The following is a 26,289-nucleotide window of genomic DNA, read 5'->3' as shown; positions in this document are numbered from 1 at the left end:
GAACGATCTTCCCATCCACCACTTTGTTGCAAATTGACACCATGGAGAGATCGAGCTCGGGATATTGGCACGAGACTTGCTCCAAAGCGGCGTCGAACCCAGCGGAAAGGACTTGGGCGGAGCTTTGCTCGAGCTCTTGAGCTTGCTTATTCAGCTCGTCAGTTTGCTTTATCAGCCCTTCAGTTTCTTCACAAGCCCGAGCAAGCTCTTCAGCAGCTTTCTTGTTTTCCTCCCGAGCCTAGGCCAGCTCTGCAGCAATCCTTGTGTTTTCCTCTTGAGTTTTGCCGAGCTCAGCCTTGGTGTCGTCCCTCTCCTTCTCGACTTTCCCAAGGAGAACCTCCCGATCTGCCGACCTTTTTTCGAGGTTTTCTACTTTGGTCGCATTCGCCTTCATCGCAGCCTCCAAGTTGGTCACCTTGAGCCTGTAAAGGACCAACTTGCTCTCCAGTTCGATCTTTTCTTGCGCTTGGAGCTGCAATTTCTGGCGAAGGGCGGAGGCTTGCCGGCGCGTGCTCCTCAGCTCAGCATCCATCGAATCCTCCAGCCTCGAGTGCTCCAACTCGGCCATCGTCAAGTGGCATGAGAGCTTTCCCACCTCAGCCTGTGCTATCAAGTTTGACTCCTTAAGCGTTGAGTTTTCTTCTTGGAGCTTCTTGACGGCGTCCTTCACAGCTTTTGACACGATCGCGGGGAGATCTTCCGCCATCATCTTCAGCTTGGCTGTGAAAGGCCCCATGAACTCTTCAATGGAGGGTGGGAGGCTCGAGTTTGTTGCTGGTGGAGCTGCTGGAGGAGTCTGGTGCTGACTTTCACCACCACCCTCTTGAGTTTGTAAGGCAAGTTGAGCTTCTTGGCGTGGTGGTGAGGTCGGGGACTTAGTTATCAAAATTGGCGAGTCATGAGCGCCCTCATTCTCGCTTAATGTGGCCCCAGCGATGGAAGCAGTGGAAGGAGGACCCTCTCCAACGGACACGAATGGTGTGGAGGCGCTTGGAGGGTTCTCCATGAAGTTTGGATTTCTACTTTCGATCGCTGGGGGTGCGGCGGTCAGCGGCGTCGCTTGGACTAGAGGTAATGGAGTTGGAGGTGATGGAGCTGGTGGTGAAGACGGTGTTGGTGTTGGAAGCGCAGGGGGTGAAGAGGGAGTTACCCTTTTTCTCTTAGTAACGAGGCCGTCCTCGGTGGTTTCTTCATCTTCTTCTTCTTCTTCTTCTCTAACCACCTGGGGGGCTTTCCTTTTGGGCTTCCTCAAGATAAGTTTCTTCCTTTGAGGGGCGGGCAGTACCCCAGAAGAAGTCGCACCCTGAGGAGGAGTCTTGCCTTGGGCGACGGTGATCTCCACTACCGAGTTGGGCACGGTTTGGGAGCCCGCCGCCAGCTTGTGAGAACGGGCGATCGCCCTCAGCTCAGCTAATTTGCCTTTTCCCAACATGATGAGTAGGCCCCAAAGCAGAAACAGGTTACACAAGCATATGCACGCAGGAATAACGCAAACAAATGGCACATGAATTAAAAATCAAGACCAATACGCAAGAAACAGGACGCCCAATGATAGATGGTAGAAATGCGAAGTCAGTCCCAACACAAAACGAAAACCTTGGTGTCGAGGTAAGGGCTAACCTATGTGAGCTTCAAGTTGGCCCTCGAGGAACTCGAAGGAGATTATTGAGGCGGTGGGGAAGGTGATGTTGGCGGCTGCTACACTCTTCTAGAAAAGGCAGAGATCTTTGTCTAGCTCGCCTATTGTGTCGGGACTTCTAGGCCTCCTAAAGCTTTCTTTGGCGTCTTTGTTCCCCTTGTGTACCCAGTACAAGGGGAAGCCGTCAAGCAGGGAGGGATCTTGATCGTTTGCGCACACCTTCACGAATTTTCCCTTCCAATCTTTGTAAGATTGCTGGAAGATCGAGAGGATTCACCTCCCAGCAATCCCATTCAGGCTAATCCAGAGGCAGTCTCTGGGATTCTTAGCTTCGAACAGGAAGAGGAAAACGTCAACTGAAGCTGGTAGCCCCAAGTGTGCGCACATAATTTGGAACGCCCTTACGAACGCCCAGCTGTTGGGATGAAGCTGGGCGGGGGCGATATCGAGCTCGGTTAACAGCTCTCTCTCGAAGCGAGTAAAGGGAAGTCTGATCTTCACTTTCTTGAAGAACGTCGCGTAGATAAAACAGAACAGCTCGTCGTTGTTCACTTTATCGTCCGCGCAAATCGGTTCACCCGGGAAGCAGGGCAGGACAACCATTTTGTTGTCATGCTCCTTATGGAATGTGAGCTCGGATTGGTCCCCTTTCCTTAGTCGGTGCACGCCCAACTCCGTGTTTATTGAAGAAGTCTCTTTTAACAAAGTTGAGGTGGCCCAAGGGTAGAGTTCCTTGTAGTCCTTTGGAGGTAGGGAGGCGCCTCCGGCGACTGGCGGAGTTGCCTGAGCAGGATTGGCGTGAGAAATTGCAGGCCTCTCAGCTTGGGTAGAAGGAGCACCAGATGCTCGTGGTGGGTTACGCGCTGATGGAGGATTTGCCCCAGGAGCAACCCTACGCGCTTGGGGTGGAGGGTTTCGTGACGAAGAAGGAAGGTTCGCGGTGGATTTTGTATGAGCCATCGCAGGAACTGCTAAGGAAAATGAAAGGGATGAACAAAGGTTACAGAGAACGACTCGATTGAGGACGAAGAAAGAAGAACGAACGAACAAGAGTTCGTTGGGATGAACGTGATGGAAGACAAAGCCCTAAGTTACGAGAGGGGAGAAAAGGAAAAAAGAACAGCCCACAACGTATGCACCAGGCAGATAATGGATGATGCGAATCGGTCAAAATGCAGCAAATATCAACATAAGAAGTAAAAGGGATACCTTTTGATGATCGGATGAGCGTTGAAGAGAGTTGGAGATTGAGGGAGTTGAGGAGCGTCGTGGGATGCAGAGAAAATACTTAGAACTTTTGAGAATGCAGAAAGATGATGGAACAGTAGGAAGTGCAACGGGTTTTAGGGGTTTTTCGAACGTTTTCGGAAGCGCAAACGACAGCTGAAGATGACCGTTGATGAAGCCACGTCTCGAGCGATTGGAAAAAGGGGTTTGGTGGAGCGTCAGAAAAGCAGAAGGTACGAACGTTTGGAATTCCGTGCCAGCGCCACGTAGATCGACGGTGATGTGACCTCTTAGTCTTTTCGCTGGACAAGTCTCCGCTTAAGACTGGGGGGCTTGTGTACCGACCAGGTAGTCGGGAGTGATGACGTGGCAGCAAGTGGTAATATAGGCGTGTTGAGCGGAACACCTGGCTGACGGAAGGGAAGGACATCGGGAAGTTCATATAGTCGCCAATCGTTAAGTTGGCGTGCTCCGATCTCTAGCGTATCTAAACCGGCAGTCACCAGGCTGGTGTTGTAGTCGCCGTATGTGAGCTTAGGCGACCAAGTGATCAGAGATCGCCGAGAGGGGGACATCGCCGAAAGATCAGGAAAGCTTGCTCAAGGCCTTCAAAGGGCACGAGCATGAAAGATGAAGTTATCAGATGATCATTCCCTAGCCAGAGGTTGAGGCCAGGGATCAAGTTTACCAGAACATGCACGATGAGCAAGTAATGCAGATCGTGATAGCGGCAGGCGAGACCACAGAGAAGGTGTGCATGGTGGCACCCGTGCTCGCCATTAGAAGAGATTGCGTTCCAAGGCAGCTATGCACCGAATTGCTCCTCACCTAAGTAACTTAGTCAAACAGCCAGAAGAGTAGAAGTGGCGCTCAAGCAGAAGACGTTACAGATGGTGACACGTGTACAGCTGGATGCGAGCCACGTGTCCAGAGGTGTAACCGTCAGGAGAGAGAAAATGCACAAGTATATAAGGAACTCTTAACAGATTCTGAGGTACGCGCGTTAGAACACTTCTTTACGCTTTGAGAATACTTGAGTACGCTGAGAGAGTTTTTGCACAGTTCCTGGAGTTTCTAGCTTTTCTCTCTTAGAGTTTTGGTGTTTCCGTCACTGACTTGAGCGTCGGAGTGCGATTGGCCGCAGCGGCGCCACTCTGTCTTTTGCAGGTTCTTGAGGTGAATCGAGGTGTGAAGGACGAAAGCTAGCGTGGTGCAAAGCCGATCCAGAAGAAGATACCTTTGACGTGGCAAGACTCTTGCGTTCTGGTCAACAGGCAGGATCAGATGCCAACTTGTTTACTCACATTTTTATAGTCATTTTCACAAGCAAATGCACAAACAAGTTCTTTAAAAAAATGATTATCTTATTTGCGACTCAATTTGATATGAATGATCGTGTGTAGAAGCGTCTAGGTCCTCTCGTAAGAGATTTCGAAGAACGATTAGGCTTTGGAGAAAGGGAACCTTTAGGTGGCTTCCGATTATACCAAGAACAAGAACAATGATAGAGAATTGAGAAAAGGAAACAAGGTGCATATATTATTCATATCTCAAATAATAGTTCAATACTCTATTTATAGAGTACTAAAGATTACAAATGATAAAGATAAATGATAGAAAGATAAATGATAAAATCCTAATTAATTAAATCCCAACTAAAGATAAATAATAAATGATAGAACTACTAATTAAATCTCAACTAAAGATAAATGATAAATGATAGAACTACTAATTTAATCCTAACTAATTAAATCCCAACTAAAGATAAATGATAAATGATAGAAACTACTAATTAAATCCTAAAACTTTAGAATATAACAATGTCCTCCCCATAACAACATTCTTGCCCTCAAGAATGGAACAATGGGTACTTCTTCTTCAAATCAAAGTAGAACTCCCAAGTTGCATCTTCAGGAAGTTGGTGCTTCCATTTCACTAAAACCTTTGTGACTGCCCTTCCTCTCCTCTTAACTATCATGCGGTCAATGATAGCTTCAGGCTCTTTCTGTTGTAGTGGGTCTTCAGATTGATAAGGCAGCATAGTGGAAATCACCATGTCACCCACATGTTTCTTTAGTTGTGATACATGGAAGACATTGTGAATCTTAGAATGCACTGGAAGTTCTAGCTTATAAGCTACCTCCCCCACCTTATCCAAAACCTTGTAGGGCCCAAAATACTTTGGGCTCAACTTAGCATTTGGTTTGAAGCTTATGGATACCTTCCTGTAAGCTTGCAACTTAACGTAAACCAGGTCACCAATCTCAAAACCTCTCTCGGATCTGTGTCTATCTGCTAGTTGTTTCATTCTCTCTTGTGCTCGTTTTAAATGAAATTTTATCACTTTCAACATTTGTTCTCTCTTGAGAAGGCTTCTATCTACCAATTCAATGCTGGATTCCCTCAGTAAGTACGGTAAATGGATAGGAGGTGGTTGACCATACACAATTTCATAAGGGGTGGCTTTTATGGCTGTATGGAATGTGGTATATTATACCACCATTCTGCAAGAGGAAGCCATTGCACCCATTTGTGTGGTGAGTCAACACACATACATCTCAAATAAGTTTCTAAGCATTTATTCACCACTTCTGTCTGGCCATCTGTTTGGGGATGATAACTTGTGAACAGTTGAACTTGCACTCCTTGTACTGCCATAAACTCTTTCCAAAATTGGCTCACCAAAATCGAATCTCTATCACTGGTAATGGTTTCCGGACATCCATGTAACTTGAACACGTTGTCAAAAAATGTTTGAGCAACACTTCTCGCCGTATATGGGTGAGTTAGGGCCATAAAATGGGCAGCCTTGCTCAGCCTGTCTACTACCACAAAAATGACTTGTTTACCTTCTGAACATGGCAACCCTTCGATGAAATCCATGGTGATGTGCTGCCAAATGGTCTGTGGAATGGGTAGAGGTTGTAGAAGGCCTGGAGTAGCAGCGGTGTCATATTTATTTTGCTGACACACAGAACAACGTTGGATAAAATGTTTGATATCTTTATTTAGGCCTTTCCAATAAACCACTGCCTTGACCCTTTTCATTGTTGCATTCATACCCGAATGACCGCCCTCTGCTGAGGCATGTAGACACTGCAAAATCTTCTTTCTCAATATCCCATCGATCCCTACAACTAGCTGCCTATTCTTCTAAGTTCATTGTTTTCCCATGTATAATGTTTATGGGAACTTGTATTCGCCTTTAACTCTGTTATGAGTTTCTGTAAGTGAATATCTGTAATCCATGATTGTTGTATATCCTGTAGTAACTCAGATTGTAGTTGTAAGGTAATTAAACCTTTGCATTCCACTACGTCCCTTCTAGATAATGCATCAGCTACAACATTTTCTTTTCCTTGGCGATATTCTATGGTGAAATCAAATTCCATCAGCTTGACTAGCCATTTTTGTTGAAACTCGGTGGACCATCTTTGATCTAAGATGTATTTAAGGCTGTAATGATTCGTCTTGATAGTAAAATGACGATTCAATAGGTAATGTCGCCATTTTTGCACAGCAAAGACTACTCCCACCAACTCCTTTTCGTATGTTGAATAAGCTTGTTGTTGAAGGTTAAAAATTCTACTAATAAAAGCTATGGGATGGTGGTCTTGCATCAAAACTGCTCCCACGCCTTGCCCAGAAGCATCTACCTCCACAACAAAGACTTTTGAGAAATCAGGTAGTGCTAAAACGGGAGTACTGCTCATCATCTTCTTAAGGTCGTGAAAAGCTTGTTCAGCCCTCTCACACCAAATGAAATTGTCCTTCTTAAGCATATCAGTTAAGGGTTTAGCAATGATGCCATATCCTCGGACAAATCTTCTATAATACCCAGCTAAGCCCAAAAACCCAAGTAATTGTTTTAAGGTTCGTGATAGAGGCCAGCTTACCATAGCAGCAACTTTGTTGGAGTCCGTGGAAACGCCCTGTGCATTAATAATATGGCCTAAGTACTCCACTTCGGAAACAACAAAATAGCATTTAGATCTCGTGGCAAAAAGAGAATGGATACGGAGAGTCTGCAACACTTCTTTTAGATGTTTTATGTGGTTTGTTATGTTTTTGATGTAGACTAGAATATCATCAAAAAACACCAACAAAAATTTCCTTAAAAACCTCTGAAAAATGGAGTTCATTAATCCTTGGAATGTAGTTGGGGCGTTGGTGAGTCCAAATGGCATCACTAGGTACTCATAATGTCCCGAGTGTGTTCGAAAAGTTGTCTTCCACACATCGCCGGGATTCATCCGAACTTGATTATAGCCTGCACGTAAATCAATTTTTGAAAAAACAGTAGATCCTGCTAATTCATTCAGTAAATCATCAACTAAAGGAATGGGAAATTTGTTCTTGACTGTGCCCTTATTCAAATCTCTATAATCAACACAAAGTCTCCATGAGCCATCTTTTTTGCTCACAAGAACCACGGGACTGGCGTAAGGGCTGCAACTTTCCTGTATAATTCCGAATTGCAAATATTCATGTATAAGTTAGTCAATAATATCTTTTTGGGTTGTGGCATACCTGTAAGGCCGTTTGTTGACAGGATTAACTCCCTGAATTAATGGAATATGATGATCATGGCCTGGTCGAAAGGGTGGTAATTGTTGTGGTTCCTAAAACACATATGCAAATTCTTGTAAGAGATTCGCGATCTCAGTTGGAATCTCCTGTTGTGCAGCATGTGTAGTCAAGGACTGCAACATGTCCTCCTCTGCACCCACGTGCATTATAGATAAATGCACACTGTCAATAAAAGCTTTACTCAACTGTTGCTTGTGTGCAGGTTTAAGCCTGGGGGCCATAGAGCCACGTAGAACATGTCGCCTTCCTTGTACATTGAATTCCATAATGAGTTTGTCGAAATTCCATAAAATATCGCCCAATGTTATGAGCCACTCAATTCCCAGCACTAAATCGCAACACCCCAAAGGAAGAAGTAGCATATCAGCAGTAAAAGTTGTGTGCTGAATTGTCCAACTAAAATTTTTTACCACAGAAGATATCTTTATCTTTGACCCATCTGCTACCACGACATTCAAAGGGGCAATCGTCTAAATTATGCACCAATATTTTTGAGCCATTTGGTTATCTAAGAAATTATGAGTGTTGCCACTATTATGAATATGTAAAGGTCGTTTTTTATGATATCCAGTTATTGTCATAGTTCTGAACCCAGCTAATCCTGTTAATGCGTTGACTGAGATTTGTGGTTCCTTCCATTGTAATAAGTTAGTCGCGTCATTGAGAGGACTATCCTGTGCGTCATCTTCTTCCTCCATCTCCATAACGTGAAGCTATAATTTCTTGTGTGCCCTATTGTGCTCCATTGAGTAGGGTTTATCACAAAAATAACAAAGGCCTTGGGCTCTGCGTTCTATTATGAACTCCGGCGTTAAGTGGCGTGTGGGTTTAGGTTTGGGGACCGCATTGATTGGAGCTGACGATGATAGAGGCACTGGGGCTGGACCTAAGACTCCCTTGTGGAATTTGGCCGTCGACTTGCTGGAATTGGCTTCTTCATACGTTCTGGCCAAAGTAAATGCATGTTGTAGAGATGTAGGTTGGAACATGCGTACCATCATTTGGATGTCTTGCTTTAAGCCACCAAGGAAGCAGCTGAGAATATGATCATTAGCTAACTTCAATCTTGAAATGATTGAATCGAACTCTTCATGATAGGCATCAACTGAAGTCTTTTGTCGTAGACACATCAACGCAACCATGGGATCATCGCCAATTGCACCAAACCGATCTTTTAGACTTTTGGTGAATCCTGGCCATGAAGGTGCATCCATATCTAAATCAGAGTTCATAAGTGTGGTATGCCATTGCAAGGCTTTGCCTTCTAGATGCACAAGTGCCAACTGTACCTTGAATTCCTCTGGAGTCTTGTCAATGAGAAAATAATTTTCGCATTGATAAATCCACTGGTTAACATTTTCGCCATTGAATCGGGGAAAGTCGATGCGTGCCAACCGCGTGCCAAAACATAAGAAGACCCCGTTCGAGGTCCACGTGACATTGTGTCATGTGAGGGTCCAGGCACTAGTACAAAATTCTTCAATAACGACACCTTTCAAAGACGGTTTAGAGACAACCATCGTTAAAAACTAGGCGGTGGCACTGCTGTAATTTTTTCGAAAATTTTTTGGACTTTTAACGACGGTTCACCCCAGAACCGTCGTTAAAAGTAACGGGGGTGAGAATTAACGACGGTTCCCCCCAGAACCGTCGTTAAAAGTGGCGCCCATGGGATTTAACGACGGTTCACCTCAGAACCGTCGTTAAAAGTCTTTTTTAAAAATTAAAACTGCACGCTCCCACTCTCAGAAACTTACTTCCTTCTTTCTCACTTCCTTTCAACGAGCCCTATTCCCGCGCCAACTGCGACCCAACCACAACCGCGAACCCCGACCGCGCCGCGAACCCCACCGCGCCGTGACTGCGACCCAACCACGACCGCGCCCCCACCGCCGTGACTGCGCCGCGAACGCCGACTGCATCGCCCCCCACCGCGCCGTGACTGCGCCGCGAACGCCGACTGCGCTGCGAACCCCACCGCGCCGCGAATCCGACCGCGCCCCACCGCGCCGCGAACCCCGACCGCTCCGCGACCGCGCCGTGACCGCGCCCCCACCGCGCCTTGACCCGCGAACCCCGACCGCGATCCCGCGACCGCGCCGACCGCGCCTCTGCCACAGCGACCGCGCCTCTGCCCACCGCGCCGCAACCCGCGAACACGACCGCACCTGCGAACCCCGACCGCTCCGCGACCGCGCCGTGACCGCGCCCCCACCGCGCCGTGACCCGCGAACCCGCGACCGCGCCTCTGCCACAACGACCGCGGCTCTACTTCCGCGTACCCGCGCCCCTGCCGTTGCACCTGCGACCGCCATTCACGCCTACGTGACCGTCCATCCATTTGAGGTTAGTGTATTCTTATTTATTATCACCTATATTTTGAAAGTATTCGTTTTGAGTCATTATATACTGTTTTGACATATTGAACGCACTGGTTCTGAGTCCGGAGGTGTCCGACCTTCGGCAATTTTCAGTAATTATATATTGTTTTGACATATTGAACACACTGGTTCTGAGTCCGTAGGTGTCCGACCTTCGGCAATTTTCAGTCATTATATATTGTTTTGACATATTGAACGCACTGGTTCTGAGTCCGGAGGTGTCCGACCTTCGGCACTTTTGTTTTATTTTTTCATGATTACATATTGAAAGTATTGGTTCTTAGTTTAGCAGTTCTATGGATCGGCGTTGGATTAATACATCACGAATAAGTGATACTTACGAAAAAGGGGTGGAAGAGTTCATACAATTCGCAGAACATAATGCCGTTAGTTATAAGAATGGAGTAAGGATAAGGTGCCCTTGTATCAATTGTTTAAATGGAAGGATATTGAGTGTTTCTGAAATTAGAGAACATCTTTTGTGTGATGGATTTTTGAAAAGTTATACAACATGGACGTGGCATGGTGAATTGTTAGACTTGCCAAGTGTGCACGGAGGTTCGGACGAAGTGCATTTCTCAATGGATGATAGATTAGAAGACATGATTCGTGACGTGGGAGCAGAATCATTTGCTAATGTAGTTTTTGAAAATATGTCTAATGATGCAGAGACTCCTTTGTATCCTGGTTCAACTAACTTCACACGATTATCAGCAGTGTTAAGGTTGATGAATTTGAAGGCAATGAATGGATGGACCGACAAAAGTTTTACAGAATTGCTTCAATTGCTTAAGGACATGCTTCCAGAAGGAAATACCTTGCCCAATCGAAATTATGAGGCGAAAAAAATACTCTGTCCAATGGGTATGGAGTATAGAAAAATACATTCATGTCCTAACGATTGTATTTTATACAGAAATGAGTATGAAGATTTAAGAAGATGTCCCAGGTGTGGTTTGTCACGCTATAAGGTTAAGGTTGGTCAGAATGATGAAATTGATGAATTGACAAAGGAAGGTCCTCCTGCTAAGGTTGTTTGGTATCTTCCGATAATTCCAAGGCTTAAGCGTTTGTTTGCAAATGCAGATGACGCTAAAAACCTTAGGTGGCATGCAGATAATATAAAATGTGATGGATTACTTCGTCATCCTGCTGATTCTTTGCAGTGGAAGAATATTGATAAAGAATTTCCTGAATTTGGAAAAGAATCAAGAAACTTAAGACTTGGATTGGCAACTGATGGAATGAATCCCTTTGGAAATTTAAGTAGTAATCATAGTTCATGGCCCGTTTTGTTAGTGATTTACAACTTACCTCCTGCGTTGTGTATGAAGCGCAAATACATGATGTTATCTATGATGATCTCTGGTCCAAAACAACCTGGAAATGACATAGATGTTTATCTTAATCCATTGATTGAAGATTTGAAATTATTGTGGAATGAAGGGGTTGATGTGTTTGACGCGTTTAAAAATGAATCTTTCCGATTGCATGCGATGTTGTTTTGTACTATCAATGACTTCCCTGCATATGGGAACTTGTCAGGTTATAGTGTGAAAGGCCATAGAGCATGTCCAATATGTCAAGACAAGACATCTTATGAGCAGTTGAAACATGGAAGAAAAACCGTGTATCTCGGTCATCGTAGATTTCTAAAGAAATATCATCCGTATCGTCGATTGAAAAAAGCTTTTAACGGATACCAAGAACATGACATTTGTCCCACTCCATTAAGTGGTGTTGAAATTTATGAAAAGATCAAAAATTTTAATGTGACTTTTGGAAAAATGAAGAAGAAGCAAACGGTGAGTGAAATATGGAAAAAGAGATCAATCTTTTTTGATCTTCCGTATTGGTGTAAGTTGGATGTTAGACACTGTCTAGATGTAATGCACGTAGAGAAGAATGTGTGTGACAGTCTAATAGGAACACTTCTGAACATTAAAGGCAAAACAAAGGATGGTGTGAATGCACGTCTGGATTTGATTGAAATGAATATACGAGAGGAATTGGCACCGAGAGAAGTTGGTAAACGTACATACTTGCCTGCAGCGTGTTACACTTTGTCAAAGAAAGAGAAAACAAGTTTTTGTGAATGTCTTAAAGGTGTTAAGGTACCACAAGGCTACTCTTCAAATGTGAAGAGTCTTGTATCTATGAATGATTTGAAACTAATTGGCTTAAAGTCACATGATTGTCACGTTCTAATGCAACAATTATTACCAGTGGCTATTCGTGGAATCTTGCCCAAAAATGTTAGGCATACAATCACTCGACTATGTTCATTTTTCAATTCCATATGTAGTAAAGAGATTGACTCTCAGAAGTTGGATGAACTTGAAGAAGAAATAATTGTTATCTTGTGTCAACTCGAGATGTTTTTCCTCCATCTTTTTTTGATATTATGGTACACTTGGTTGTTCATCTTGTAAGAGAAATCAGATTGTGTGGGCCAGTTTATATGCGATGGATGTATCCAGTTGAACGATACATGAAGATTTTGAAGGGATATGTGAAGAATCAATGTCGTCCAGAAGCTTCCATTATTGAAAGATACATTTCAGAAGAATCTATTGAGTTTTGTTCCGAGTACATGTCAAAAGCCAAATGTATAGGAGTTCCTGAAAAAGGTTGGCACTCTCGTAGATTCATAAGTAAATCTTCAAGAGGTGTACATGTCATAAGCAAATCTAGAGAAGAGGTTCTGCAAGCACACTTGTATATCTTGAATAACACTGATGAGGTGTTACCATACTTAGATACACACAAAGACATTGTCAAATATAAAAATCCAAGACAATCAGAAAAATGGGTGTTAATTGAGCATAACAAAACTTTCATGTCATGGTTTAAGCAACAAATAATGAATGATCCATCAGCATCTGAAACATTAACATGGCTTGCAAACGGTCTCAAATTTGATGTTTTATGTTGTTCTGGCTATGAAGTAAATGGTTGTTTGTTTTACACAAAGTCTCGAGATGATAGGAGTACAGTGCAAAATAGCGGAGTCACCTTGGAGGCAGAGTCTATGCAGTTTTCAACTGCAAAGGATCAAAATCCTGTTGTGGGATCAATGCCTTATTATGGTGTCATAGTAGAGATTTGGGAAGTTAATTATACCAAGTTTACTGTACCTGTTTTCAAATGCAAGTGGGTTGACAATAAGACTGGTGTCAAAGTTGATGAATCAGGAATGACTTTGGTTGACTTTCGAAAGATAGGTTATCATGACGAACCATTTATAATGGCACATCAAGCTTCCCAAGTTTTCTATATCCAAGATCCTACGTCTGACCACTGGTCTGTTGTGCTACATGGAAAAAAACAACATAATGACCCAGAAGATACAAACAATGACATTTGTGAGATTGAATCACTTACAAGAACGACCATCAATAAAGAGTACGAGGATGTTGCTGATGTTGTACATGCAACTCGAAATGATCATGATGAAGGAATATATATTTGTATGTACATGTGATTCATGTTTAGTTTTACAATATATTTCATTTTCATTATATTTCATATTCTTGATGCTTATTATATTTTTTTGATAACAGGAACATGGCAGATGATAAAGTTTCCCATTCAAAAACTGGTAGAGGACCTACAAGATTGAAGAATATGTTTAAGAAGATAACTAAAGATGACAAAATACCTTTGTCTATTGATATCCACACTGGTGTGCCCACTGGGCAACATGCAAAGAAATATAGGAGTTATCTCGGAGTACTTTCTCGTGAAAGGATCTCTATCTTAACTCAGTCCTGGGATCACGTGACTGACCACGAGAAAAACATGATTTGGCAAGATATTCTGGTATGTAACTGTTTTTACTTTGCTAAATCTAAAGTTCTTTTATACTTTGTTTTTGTTTATGAACTAATTCTTTCAAACAATGTAGACACATTACAACATCCCGAATGTGGAAATCTTGAAAGCGAAGGTTCTTTCAGATGTGGGTGTCAAGTTTCGTCAGTTTAAATCAAAATTGACAACAGATTATATATATGGGAAAAGGAAAGAAGAAAATCCTTGTGCAAAATATGCATCCATTGATGAAGAAACTTGGCAGCAGTTTGTCAATATTCGACAAACTGAAAAATGGCAGGTTAGTATCACTTTTATATTTGAATATAGTTTATATTAACGTATTACTAAATTTTGAGTGTTATGATAGGAGGTTCGAAACAAAGCAAAAGCCAATCAGGCACATAATGATACCCCACACTTATTGTCTCGTGGTGGTTATAAGTTGCTAGAGCAGAGGATGCTTGAAGAAAAGATTCAAGCACGTTCTACTTCCATTGAGGAAATGAATAGTGTAGATTCTTTAAGACCTCCATCCCCACCACTCCGACATGAGATGTGGAAGGGTGCCCGTATAAACACATTAGGGACATGGAGTTCTAAGTCTACAGAACAAACAGTTGAACGCATTGTAAGTTTGACAATTTCTTTTCAATGTGTTATTTTAAATTCTATGTGTTATTTTAAATTCAATGTGTTGAAGTTTGTCAATTTCTTTTCATTTGTTTTAGGATTCTCTTAATGAGCAATCAACACAGGGGACTTTTAAACCATGTGGTCGCAATGATATTCTTAATGTTGCTCTCGGACGACCTGAACACCCTGGACGTGTTCGTGTAGCTGGATATGGGGTTGGGATTCGGTCATACTTTGGACCTCCATCACACAGCAAGGAACAATTGTCCAATGAACCTAGCCAAGAGTATTTACTACAACTACGTGAGCAGTTAAAGGCTGAGGTAACTCAAGAGCTTAAAGAAAGCTTCATGGAGGAGTTTAGTGCGCGAATGGAAATGGAGTTCAAAAAGCGGTTGGAGGGTTTAGGACACTCACAGCAACCACCTACTATGGTAGAAGATGAACCACCTCCGCCTCCTATTAAGAAAGTCAGCACTAAAGGGAGTTGTTCGGCAGTTGATCTATCAGGGGATGACTTTGGCTCAACTAGCCAATGCGAATTATATGTTGAGTGTCATTCTTTGACCCGATTCGTTGCCTTGGGTAAGTGTTATGAAGGGGTCACAATGTTACACAATGTGCCTCTTCCTTCTAATTTGATGAAGGTCACGGTGGAGAAGGTCCTTTATGGTGATCTTGCAGTTCCTGTGCCGACATCAGAGGTGACAATTGTGGCAGAGGCATTACATACTTTCGTTGCCTGGCCTAGACATCTCGTCAGACCTATAGACTCTATGGTATATATTTGCACTAATACTAATACAATTATGATATATTACATTCTAACTAATTTAAGTATTTTTTGTTTTGATGAGTAGCAGGAACCTAAGACAAATTTGCCTCTGGGAAAGAAGAAAATAGTCTCCATTGATGATCCTCTGGCGGCATTGGTGGAAGTTGCTACAGCTTTAGATACAACCGTCTTAGAGGTTCCATGGGATGCTAATGTTTTTGGAAGGCATAGTAATCTACCGTTGTACGTTCACATGTCTGATTTGTTGGACCTTGCATCCGGAGATCAAGAGATTAACATAACAGTTCTGCAATTATGGATGATGTAAGTTCAAATTTTAAATTCTTTATACTTTTGATTTATTAAATATATTAGTACTAACTTATTGAAATTTAGGTATCTTTCTGGATTATGCTTTGATGAGGGGAAACATAATATATATGGGTTTTTAGACCCTCAAATCACTCAATCAATTGGAAACAAGAAGTCGGAAACACAAACATACATCACCACTGCCTTAAAGAATGGTGGAAAACACATTTATTTTGCTCCGTACATCCATGAGTAAGTTCTTATTTATTAAATAAGTTTTAATAAATTATTGAAATAAGAGAAACTAATTAACTGATTTGTTATACAGGCGTCATTGGCAACTATTGATCATATCTGTTCAAGATCATACCGCTGCATGGTTTTGCTCCTTGCATAAAAAACCTCCTGCCTATTTTAAAAACATTATAGATAGGTACGGCAGTTTCATTTAACATTTATTATTACTTATATATTATATAATGTTATGTATTCTAACATGAAATCTTATTATTTTAGTGCTTACTCTGGATATAATATGTTGTCTGGGAGGAGAACTTCAAACGCACAAAAACTCACTTGGATGTACCTTAAGGTATTTAAAGTATATTTGTTCACTTAATTTAATGTGTTTCACTCATTCATTTAATACATTTATTTTCACATGCAGTCCAACAGGCAACCTAAAAATTATGAGTGCGGTTATTATGTTATGCAGTGGATGTTGACTATTTTGCAAGCTGAAATTAAGAAAGGTTGGGATAAGGTAATACCTCAATACAATAAACACTTTAAAATTTGAGATTTATTAATCATGCACTAATTCAAAATATTTCAAATGTCACAGTTGTTCAACGACCAACACCCGCTAGATTTAGAAGCATTGGAGTATGTGAGAACAACATGGTCAAAGTATTTTGTAACCATGTATAACACTCTAGTATAGATAAATCATTACAATGACAAATTTTTTCATATATTACCAAACTTTTTTGTATTTATGTTATAATTTGTTGTATGTAATTTTTATATTTAAATTATGATTTGAAATGTTTTTATTTTCTGGAATTGAAAACTTTATGCAGGTTATTTGAGATTTTTTTAAAAATAAAATTTTTTATTTTTTTTAATGAATACATATAACGACGGTTCCACTTGGAACCGTCTTTAAAAATGCACACATATAACGACGGTTCCTGGTTCCTAGAGGAACCGTCGTTGAAAGTCACATTAAATTTTTTTTGGGGGAATAGAAGCCACTTTTAACGACGGTTTTACCAACCGTCGTTAAAAGTTCATACCTTTTAACGACGCCTGTAATAACGACGGTTCTGGAACCGTCTTTAAATGTCGATTTTAACCGTCGTTAATTTACCTTTTTGTACTAGTGAGGGGAGCGTTCACCTCGAGATTGAGTAAGTAAATCCTGGATGGTGTCTTTCATAGAAAGAGTCAAGGTTTCCTTCAACGTAGTCACGAGTTCCATAAACCTATTATCCATCCTTTGGGAGATTCGATCTTCCATCTCCTTAGTAGCTTGAGCGAAGCGTGTTGAATCTACCATTGAAGTACTGGAAGGTCCTAACTGATACCAATTGATATGAATGATCGTGTGTAGAAGCGTCTAGGTCCTCTCGTAAGAGATTTCGAAGAACAATTAGGCTTTGGAGAAAGGGAACCTTTAGGTGGCTTCCGATTATACCAAGAACAAGAACAATGATAGAGAATTGAGAAAAGGAAACAAGGTGCATAGATTATTCATATCTCAAATAATAGTTCAATACTATATTTATAGAGAACTAAAGATTACAAATGATAAAGATAAATGATAGAAAGATAAATGATAAAATCCTAACTAATTAAATCCCAACTAAAGATAAATAATAAATGATAGAACTACTAATTAAATCCTAACTAACTAAATCCCAACTAAAGATAAATGATAAATGATAGAACTACTAATTAAATCTCAACTAAAGATAAATGATAAATGATAGAAACTACTAATTAAATCCTAAAACTTTAGAATATAACACAATTTGTAATTTTGAAGGAAAGACATCATCTTTTAAAAGAAGGCTAATGAAACAATGCAATTATGGTAACTAGGAAAAATACATAATGCTAAGTTGGCCAAATTAGTTTTACATTTGTCAATGGAACAACTACGTTACCCATTATTATTGCGTTCAACAATAGGATTAAAGAGTAGCTGTCAAAAAATGCTTCCCGTTGGTTGAATACAATAATAACCACTAACTCTCTCTATATAAGATAAGCCAGATGATTACAATAACAACCACACTACCAGTTGATTCAAAAGTTTTTTGGTTTTATCAAAAACTAAATTTAGGGTTTTTCCTGAGAATTTGTTGTAATTTTTGCATGAGCAGTCCAAGCTCGGATAAAATGTGAGGGTTGGTGTATGGCAACGTATCCCAGTCCTGCATAGATCAATGATCCATATTTTAATAAAATAGAGGCGAATAAAGATATCATCTACCGCAGTTTGCATCACCTCAAAGAATTGAATCAACAGCAGAAGCTTGCATTGAGTGCAACATCCCTCTCTTCAAACCCTTTCAGAAATGATCTGATAGCAAGATGTTCCGAAGAGTATGTCATGAAAGCTACTAATATTACGCCCCCGACAACCGCCAAACCCAACCTGTTAGAAATATATAAAAAAAAAGTAAGTGGAAATTCTAAGAGAAAATTGCTGTTTTTCCTCTTAAAAAACTGCTTGGAATTTACAAGACAGAAATATGGTTAACTTCACCTCAAGCTGAATGTATAAGAAAAAGGGAAGACTATTTTGGTGGCATTGTATGCCAAAAATGAGCAACAAAAAGCACCAAAATTAGACAATCCCCATTATGTTGCTCCTTTGTCCAGAAACCCATACCATTTGTTAAAAATTTACTTCACTTCTTCCTCCCTCTCTTAAAAAAGCAAGAAAAACACACGTAATTGTTTCCAAACTGCCATTCTAGCTTGATGTTGTAGAACAGGGACTTTACATATCCAAGCCAAAAATAAGCAAAGAATGACCAATATAATGGTCAAATAATCTTACAGTTCAGGAACGACCCTCCATATCTTAGGGAGGATAAAATCACTAGTTGAAAGCATATCAGATGCACTATGAGCGTCATTACAAGTTACCATTCAAAAGAGGCCAGCTACAAACACTGTTCTTCCAAAGTTTTTTAGAATTTGAAATTTAATATTCGAGTATAGTCAATTATCACAAAAACATACCGAGAACAAAGTTCTATTTTTAAAACGACAAATAGGGGCAATGGAATTATACTTAAAATAAATAGAAAGCCTAACAAGATCAAGAATGATAGCCACAGTACATAGTTAATGATATCTTTACTAATAAGGAAAAAGGAAAAATTACCGTAAAAACAATGCAGTGATCCCAAAAATAAAAGGCAAACAGGGAGCGGCAATGGCCAAGAAGGCCATCCCTAAACCATAGAACCACGTAGCAGCATCACATGATGACATCTGACGCTGGTGACCTGTTAATATAGATGAGATCAAATTAAGGATGAAAACTAAAAAATAAATATAAAAATAAAAAGTCTTGAAAACATAGATGAAAGACAACCCCCAAATATGCTCTATTCCGGCAGAACATACCTTTTCCAGAATCCTCATCAGAAGATTCGGGATGAGTCAACGAGGAAGGTGTATGTGATATCCTAATCTTTCCCCAATGATACATCAAATTGAGATAACCCCCAAATAGTATAAAGAAGATTGTGAATATCCATTCATACATCAAAAGAAAACCAGTCCAGGGAGCCACTTGCCGAGGTACTATCAAGAAAGCTAATCCAAGAGACACCACGGAAGCCAACAAACAGACACAGACAGAAATCATGCCCAAATATGGAGGCACCTTGCTCTGAGCACCATTTATGAGCTGTTTAACACCACAATTAGTACTTCGTATCGCTAATAAAAAATAATACATGATATTTTTAAAATTCAAATACATAAGCAGCATGCATATCCAACAACAGTATTTTCGGTCCTCTAATGTGAGGACATTGCATTACCCAGTCATCTGATGAGTATGCAAGGACACCTCACATAAGAGGATTCAAATTCTTAGTTGAGGTAGAAATGATATAGTTGAGGTATAGAAGTAAAAAATGACCGGATGAATGGAACTGATAGCTGAGGTAGAAATAGTAGTATATACAATTGGTCCCCCCCCTGATTTGATCCTGTAATAAAGTTGTCTGACATGATCACATAGTGAGTTTCTACAACAGGAACCATAGTACCCCTGATTCTGCGGAAAATACAATATTATAAGGCACATGGATTCCTAATGCTTAAAGAATAAAATCAATCCACGATAGCTGACCTTTAGAGTTGAACGATAGCAGAAGAACAGCACCGCACAAAATGGTAACAGAAAAAGAAAGTTTACAAGAAAATAATCTTTAGGATTTTGGCCCCCTTTAGTTCCAGGAAGGGATTCCTCCAGCTGTTGCCTTACATTCTGTAGCACAGACCATGTAAAAAGTAAATTATTTAAAATACTTTTGTCACAAACTTCAACTTAGTCACATGACTACTTAAGCTAGATGATTTTTGAAACAATTACAGGAAGACACATTTTTGAGATATTGATAAAATAGGATAATAAGTAGCACAAATACCTGCCAGGCATCAACAGGTTTCACAAGCCAAGATGTCCACCAGTCCCAAGGTTTAAGAGGACCAAGTGTATAATGAATCACGCGGAGTTCATTCTCATCTACCATCCACTGGACAAGTCAGCATGAATAGTTATATAACTGAAGTAAAAGATGCAATGTAAAGGAACACCAAGATATTTGGTGAGTTAGAATGTATGAAATATTAATAATAGCAGTTAATTCAAACTAGGAAAATAATTACAAGTCTACAAAGATATGAGTTGCAACAACTGAAACCACAAGTTCCCCTTATTACATATTTAAAAATATGTAACTTCTAAAAATATTTTGCCCTAAACAGTCAACAGAACAGCTACTGTTCAAGATATTGTAATAATACATCTGTAATCTATAACATAGTCGTATACAATTTTTTCCCCTCTGTATATAAGCTACATAACTATTAAATTTCCTGTCATCGTTCATTCACTTTTTTTTCAATATCTCTTACATCAAACAAACTGAGAAGACAAATTAAAATATGATTTAAAGAACTAGCTTTTTTATAACTTTATAATTGCATTATCTAATAATAACTCATTACTTTTTTAAATTTTAAAAATTGCGAACACATTAGGCTTATGTTTTCGCTAGTAATTGCTAATGACAATTACATCTATTTTAATATACGACTATGAAAAATCATCCTTGTCTCCAAGGCTGAATGTAGAAATTGGTTCTTCCAGACTATCTTTCTCCACTACCATTTCGTTCCATACTTAATTTTGCTAATTTAATCTTCACTAATATCCTGAACTTCAATTTGCCCTAATTGCCACCCAATAATGTCATCTCCGTTGAAAAATGGCAATTCCACATTCTTAACTACCATACAGACTACGGTTCTCATCCCTGACATGTTTGATTGAATTTGATCCTTTCTCTTCTGTAATCTACTAAAAAATCTCTAGATCTAGTCAATTTGGCAATTTCTTGGCCATACAGACCGAAGCCTCAGTCCTGGCTTCCATCCCCCTCCAAATTTCTCTTTTAATTCATACAAGCTCCTTATCAAATGCATCATCATCTTTCTCTAAACTGCAAGGTTGGACAAAAAATGATAAAACACCAATTGATATATTCAAGAAGAGTAATATTAAATCACACAGAATACACAAAAGTATAGCAGAATTTGCTGTCCTAAAGTCATAGACTTCTACAGACAGAGAAGAATTTTCTGTCCAAACTACTACAAAATAATACACAAGTGTCCCCCTGTTATGCACATATTTAATAATATGTAACTTCTCCTAACTTTCCAACCCTAAATTGTCAACATTACCGTTACTATTCAACTTAAAAATGCATTCATGCCTGTGAGTATTACACCTATCTTGAAATGTAACAGATCCTACTTTCTGCCAATAATTGTCATTACTGCCCCTAACTCAATTCTCATCGCCACACATGCCCCAAAACCCAGATTCTAACAGGAATTAAAGAAGTTTAAAATGTTAACATGATGGAAAAGTCCTTGGCTTTGCTCCTGCATAATCACCTTGACCCATCTATATCAAAATTAACAAGTCCTCATTCTAACTGCCAAAATTTCCATACGCAAACGGTAAAATTTGAATCCAACAGAAGAAGCAGTAAAAAATTCCTTTTAGGCTTTATAAGCCTTAATATATTAATATGGGTCACACTGCAACGTCATAACTATTAAAGGGCGACATCAGCACTCACTCCAATTTCTACCATAACAATAAGCTCGTAAACCAACACAAAGGAATTCATCTCCCCACAAAATTTTCCTGCCATCATAGTGCTGGCAATTTTATCTTCTCATTCATTCCATCAATTTAGTGCAATTTGTTACAAAAGATTTATTCAATTTTTTCCTTTAACCTATTCAGAAAGGCTTTAGTCCTTTAGTACTATGGGAGATTTCATATCGACTAAAGATTAGGTCAATTCATAATATATAAATCGGTACAAACTTCATCTTACAGGCCAGTTTTATAAGGTTGAGTTAGCCTTAAAGTCTACTTCTTAAGAATTATATTAATTAAAAATGTATTATTCCAACAATATGAAAGAATATATGTTATTCAACCGTAGGTGTTAAACTAATAGCATCAAGTGAATTTGAACATTAACATGAACATGTAAGACTTTTACAAGTTAAACATGAATCAAAGAAAGGCAACTGGATCTAACAGGCGTCCATTTTAACTCAAAACTCAAATAAGAAGGTATCACTGATGTGTTACCCCCAAATATTTAAAAGAAAGGAACCATCATCTTATTTACCTATATTCTAGTACCTTGTTAGCCAGCATGTAAAGACCAACATCTGCATTATAAAGAGTGGAAAGTCGCTCCATTTCAGGAACTGGTCTATTTTCCAACATTTCTGGTGTCAAATTTGGCTCAAAAATATGTGCGTTGGGAAATCCAGAGTAATATGAGTTGAGAAATCCCTGATCCCCTGTGAAAGCAGGAATATAGTTGTAGCCAATTGTTCAACCCTATTAGGTCCAAATCCAAATCCAAATGAATAAAATAATTGCATATAAAATTAGTTAAAAAAGAAAAATCATAATACCTCCAGTGTAAGATGGCAGAGTGTTTATTTTACTCATCATGTCATTGAAGACGGCAGCAGATGGCTGCACCACCATGACTCCTGAATTCAACCTCTCAGAATGCTTTAAATTAGCACAGAATTTTCCACATTTGAAAAGGTCTTCAATATTCTTAACCACGATAGTGTCAGCATCGAGATAAACAACTGCACGTACACATTCAAGAAACCCAATAAATCATACTTCATAAACACGGGAAACTACTTCCTATGGGAAATGCAAAACCCCGAACGGAAAGTTTAGAGTATCCTCCTCAACTGCCATAACCAGACACACGAAAAAACACAAAAAACATAAATATTACACCTTTCTTGTAGTCAGTCATGTTAAATATTTTGAGCTTTGTATAAACACCCCAAAATCTCGTTGGACGTACTTGATTAGGATTTGCCAGCAAACTGATCTTCTCAATTATCCACCCATCAGCCTAGACAAAAAAAAAACACAACAAACCATACCCACCGTACTTGAATGAAGAGTTTCAAAATCAACAAAACCATTCGTAACCGCCAAAATTTACGATTCAAGCCAAATGAAATTATAATATCAAATTTACTATAAAGTGGCAGTCGAAGTAAAACTGAGCAGAAAAATTCATTTCACATCCCGCACTAATACAACTCGTATAGGAATGCAATACCTTGAGAACATTATTGGCATAATCAGAGACACCATCAGAGACCAAAACGACCATGTCTTTGTTGGATCCTGTGTCCCGTATAGATTTGCCCAGAACTCGAATGCCCAACAAGAATTCATCTCCGTACAATAGAGTCACGTATGCCACGTCACTCCTCTCAGATCCCAAAGATTGAACTGAAAACAACAACACTGTAAGCCATAACCATATACTTGTACACGATTTCATTCTAACTCGATTCTTCACGTTAAACATTTTCTCCGCAAAAATCCCTTCTCGCTGAGAATTCCAACCGTTGAAGGGATTTGAATTTGCTTTGCATGCTGTGGCCTACTCGGTTTTGATACCGAGCTTGCATGACATCGTGGGCCAGAAAAAAAAAAAAAAAAAACCTACCGCGTTATACACATTTTTAGTTAAAACAGCTCAATTATTATAATTATTTAATTAATTATTACCGATGAAAATGCATGTCCACATTTCCTTATAATAGTAAAATATAATCAATATAATTTTTTTTATATATATAATTAATATTACAACAAGCAGAAACACAATTCGGATCAATTGAATGTTCACATTTTTTTTATTATATTCAATAATAATTCTTTAAAATAAATATATATTATTTTTATTTTATGTGATTTTATTTATTATAAGAAAACGAAATAATTAAATATATTGTTGATTGATATTATAGTGAAGATATGTTATAATAAGAAGTTTAATTACACAAAATGAAAGATTCAAAATACTTAGAATTTAATTTTATTTAAAATATGACCAATTTTTTTTTCATTATATTCTCTTTTTTTTTTAAATTGGTACCTTTATTATGAATTTTACATTTTAACTTAAAAATATTATGAGAGGTAAAATAGAAAAATTATTTTTGTATGGGAATCTCTTATATATTATTATAGAATTTAAAAATGTTATCAGGGTAAAATAGAGAAATAATAAGATAATATTTTTATATATTATTATTGTACCGACCCGTCCTCGGGCGTTGATCAAAGTCAAAGTCAAGCATAGGGTGGGACCCACCAAGGGGGACTCCAAGGAGGAGAGTTAGAGTTGACCGCTTTTGGGCGTCGTCAGGTGTGGGCATCGCCAAATTTAGGCGTCGACGGTGCCACCCTTGATACCCACGGGTAGGAAAGACCGTGGAGGGGGCGACACGATAAGAGGCTACGGTACGGGCGAGGAGGCCTTGGGCCCCGGTACCTCAGAACAGTTAGAAAGAGAAGAGAAAGGTGGCTTCAAGGCCATATTCCCAGTACCAGTAGGTAGTAACCTGACTCGTGAAGTACCCACGCCACCTCTGGAGAGTCCCTGGGACAGATACGACCCGGGAGAGGGCCACGCCCCAGGGGCAATCCACGTGCATGGTGCGAGAGGAAGGCAGATACACTCCCAGGGCGAGTGACTAGAGGCTGGGGCGCACGAGTTGGCACCCAGATAGTCACCCTTTGCGCCAGATGCACTTCGAAGAAGGAAGACTTGCACGCTGGGATTTCCCTAAGTTGATGTTTTCTGCTTGCTGACTTGATCGTCAGAGTGCAAACGGCCGCGAGGGCGCCCTTTGTTCTCTCTGTTTCAGGTACTCACGGCGGTGTAGGGTGAAGATCTGGAACCAAGACGAAGGTGTCCTTGTTACGTGAGTCATAGCTACGCACGAAGCACGTTCTAGTCAACCGGTAGGAACAATTATATATAAAAGATAATTAATAAAATATAAAATTAAATTCATAATAAAATTAATATAAAATTTGATTATTTATCTTTTTTATTTGTTTATGAAAAATTATTTATTAAACTTCACAAAATGTATTTTTTTCTTATTATCTTATTTATAATTTTTTAAGCAATTGGCTTAATAAAACAAGTGTTTAATTTTCATAATTATTTGTAAAATCAGTTAAATTTTATTTAATAACTATTATATATATATATTTATTGTAATAAGTAAAAATAGTGATATGCTTAAGGGTAAAATTTTCTATATTAGTTGTTATAAATAAATAGATTTAATTCATAATGTTTTGTGATTATGAAAATCATGCTGTAAAAAAAGAGACTATCTTTTATTTTCTAGAACCGTATATCAAAATTATTTCAAATTTTTTTTAAAAAAAACATTTCACTATAAGAAATTGTTGATTTATATACTGACTATTATACGAATTGAGAGTTATATACGAATTTTTATATTAAGATTTAATTCAGTACGTAAATACACATTACATATGGATTTTTCCGTATATAAACAAAAATTGATTACATACGAATATAATCCATATGTAATTTTGGCGCCATTAAACAGGAATAATTACATACGAATTTTGTTCCTATATAACGTATTACATATTTAATTAAAAAGAATAGTTACATAAATTTTTTTTTCTTATATAAGATTTTACATATTTAATTAAAAATTTTTAAAACATTTACATACAAATTATATTCGTATATAGTATGTTACATACGAATTTTAAAAAGTAGAAATTATTACATACGAATTATATCTGTATATAACGTATTACATATTTAATTAAAAAAAAAAATAGTTACATACAAATTTTGTCCGTATATAAGATTTTACATATTTAATTAAAAAAACGGAAACAGTTATTTACAAATTATATCTGTATATAATTTGTATGGATTTTAAAAGGTGGAAATTATTACATACAAATTCTATCCATATATAAAGTATTACATTTTTAATTAAAAAAAAAAAATAGTTACATACAGATTTTATCTATATATAAAGTTTTATATATTTAATTAAAAACATTAAAATCACATGTTAATATCATATACTTCACTCTATAGTAACATTAGAAACTTCATCTTTCATCTCTCACAGCCTGGTGCCCCTAAATCCATCGTGCTCTTCGAACCCTAAACCCTCTCTCGACGTCGCTGGTGGAGCTTGGAAGAGCTATTGGTAAGTAAATTCCC

At 38.9% G+C, this 26,289-nt stretch overlaps 3 protein-coding genes across 5 annotated transcripts; 1 reads left to right on the top strand and 2 right to left on the bottom strand.

Moving 5' to 3' along the window:
* Positions 1 to 238: 238 nt before the first annotated feature.
* On the bottom strand, positions 239 to 1,432 carry LOC137829212 (uncharacterized). Its single transcript, XM_068636008.1, has one exon. It carries the CDS (start codon positions 1,430 to 1,432, stop codon positions 239 to 241), a length of 1,194 nt encoding a protein of 397 aa, XP_068492109.1.
* Positions 1,433 to 12,293: 10,861 nt separating this feature from the next.
* On the top strand, positions 12,294 to 15,236 carry LOC137828559 (uncharacterized). Of its 2 annotated transcripts, none has more exons than XM_068635180.1 (2): positions 12,294 to 14,281; positions 14,382 to 15,236. In XM_068635180.1, exons 1-2 carry the CDS (start codon positions 14,111 to 14,113, stop codon positions 15,144 to 15,146), a joined length of 936 nt encoding a protein of 311 aa, XP_068491281.1. In that variant the 5' UTR covers positions 12,294 to 14,110; the 3' UTR covers positions 15,147 to 15,236. Both variants share the same exon structure in this region; 1 of them encodes a protein (XP_068491281.1).
* Positions 15,237 to 17,436: 2,200 nt separating this feature from the next.
* LOC137828868 (inositol phosphorylceramide glucuronosyltransferase 1-like) lies at positions 17,437 to 23,705 on the bottom strand. 2 transcript variants are annotated; one of them, XM_068635607.1, is made up of 11 exons: positions 23,323 to 23,705; positions 22,989 to 23,109; positions 22,643 to 22,828; positions 22,362 to 22,525; positions 20,056 to 20,163; positions 19,758 to 19,895; positions 19,545 to 19,682; positions 19,022 to 19,307; positions 18,777 to 18,900; positions 17,889 to 18,038; positions 17,437 to 17,814 (listed from the first exon to the last, which is right to left on the bottom strand). In XM_068635607.1, the coding sequence occupies exons 1-10, from the start codon at positions 23,575 to 23,577 to the stop codon at positions 17,903 to 17,905; spliced, it is 1,656 nt and encodes a 551-aa protein (XP_068491708.1). In that variant the 5' UTR covers positions 23,578 to 23,705; the 3' UTR covers positions 17,437 to 17,814; positions 17,889 to 17,902. The 2 variants fall into 2 exon arrangements, with proteins under 2 accessions (XP_068491708.1, XP_068491709.1); XM_068635608.1 differs by having other exon boundaries at positions 19,590 to 19,682.
* Positions 23,706 to 26,289: the final 2,584 nt, after the last annotated feature.

Source organism: Phaseolus vulgaris, chromosome 7 (assembly GCF_000499845.2).
Source record: "Phaseolus vulgaris cultivar G19833 chromosome 7, P. vulgaris v2.0, whole genome shotgun sequence".
Taxonomy (NCBI): Eukaryota; Viridiplantae; Streptophyta; class Magnoliopsida; order Fabales; family Fabaceae; genus Phaseolus; species Phaseolus vulgaris.
The sequence above is the reverse complement of the archived record's forward strand: the minus strand, read 5'-3'. Positions and strand labels throughout refer to the sequence as shown.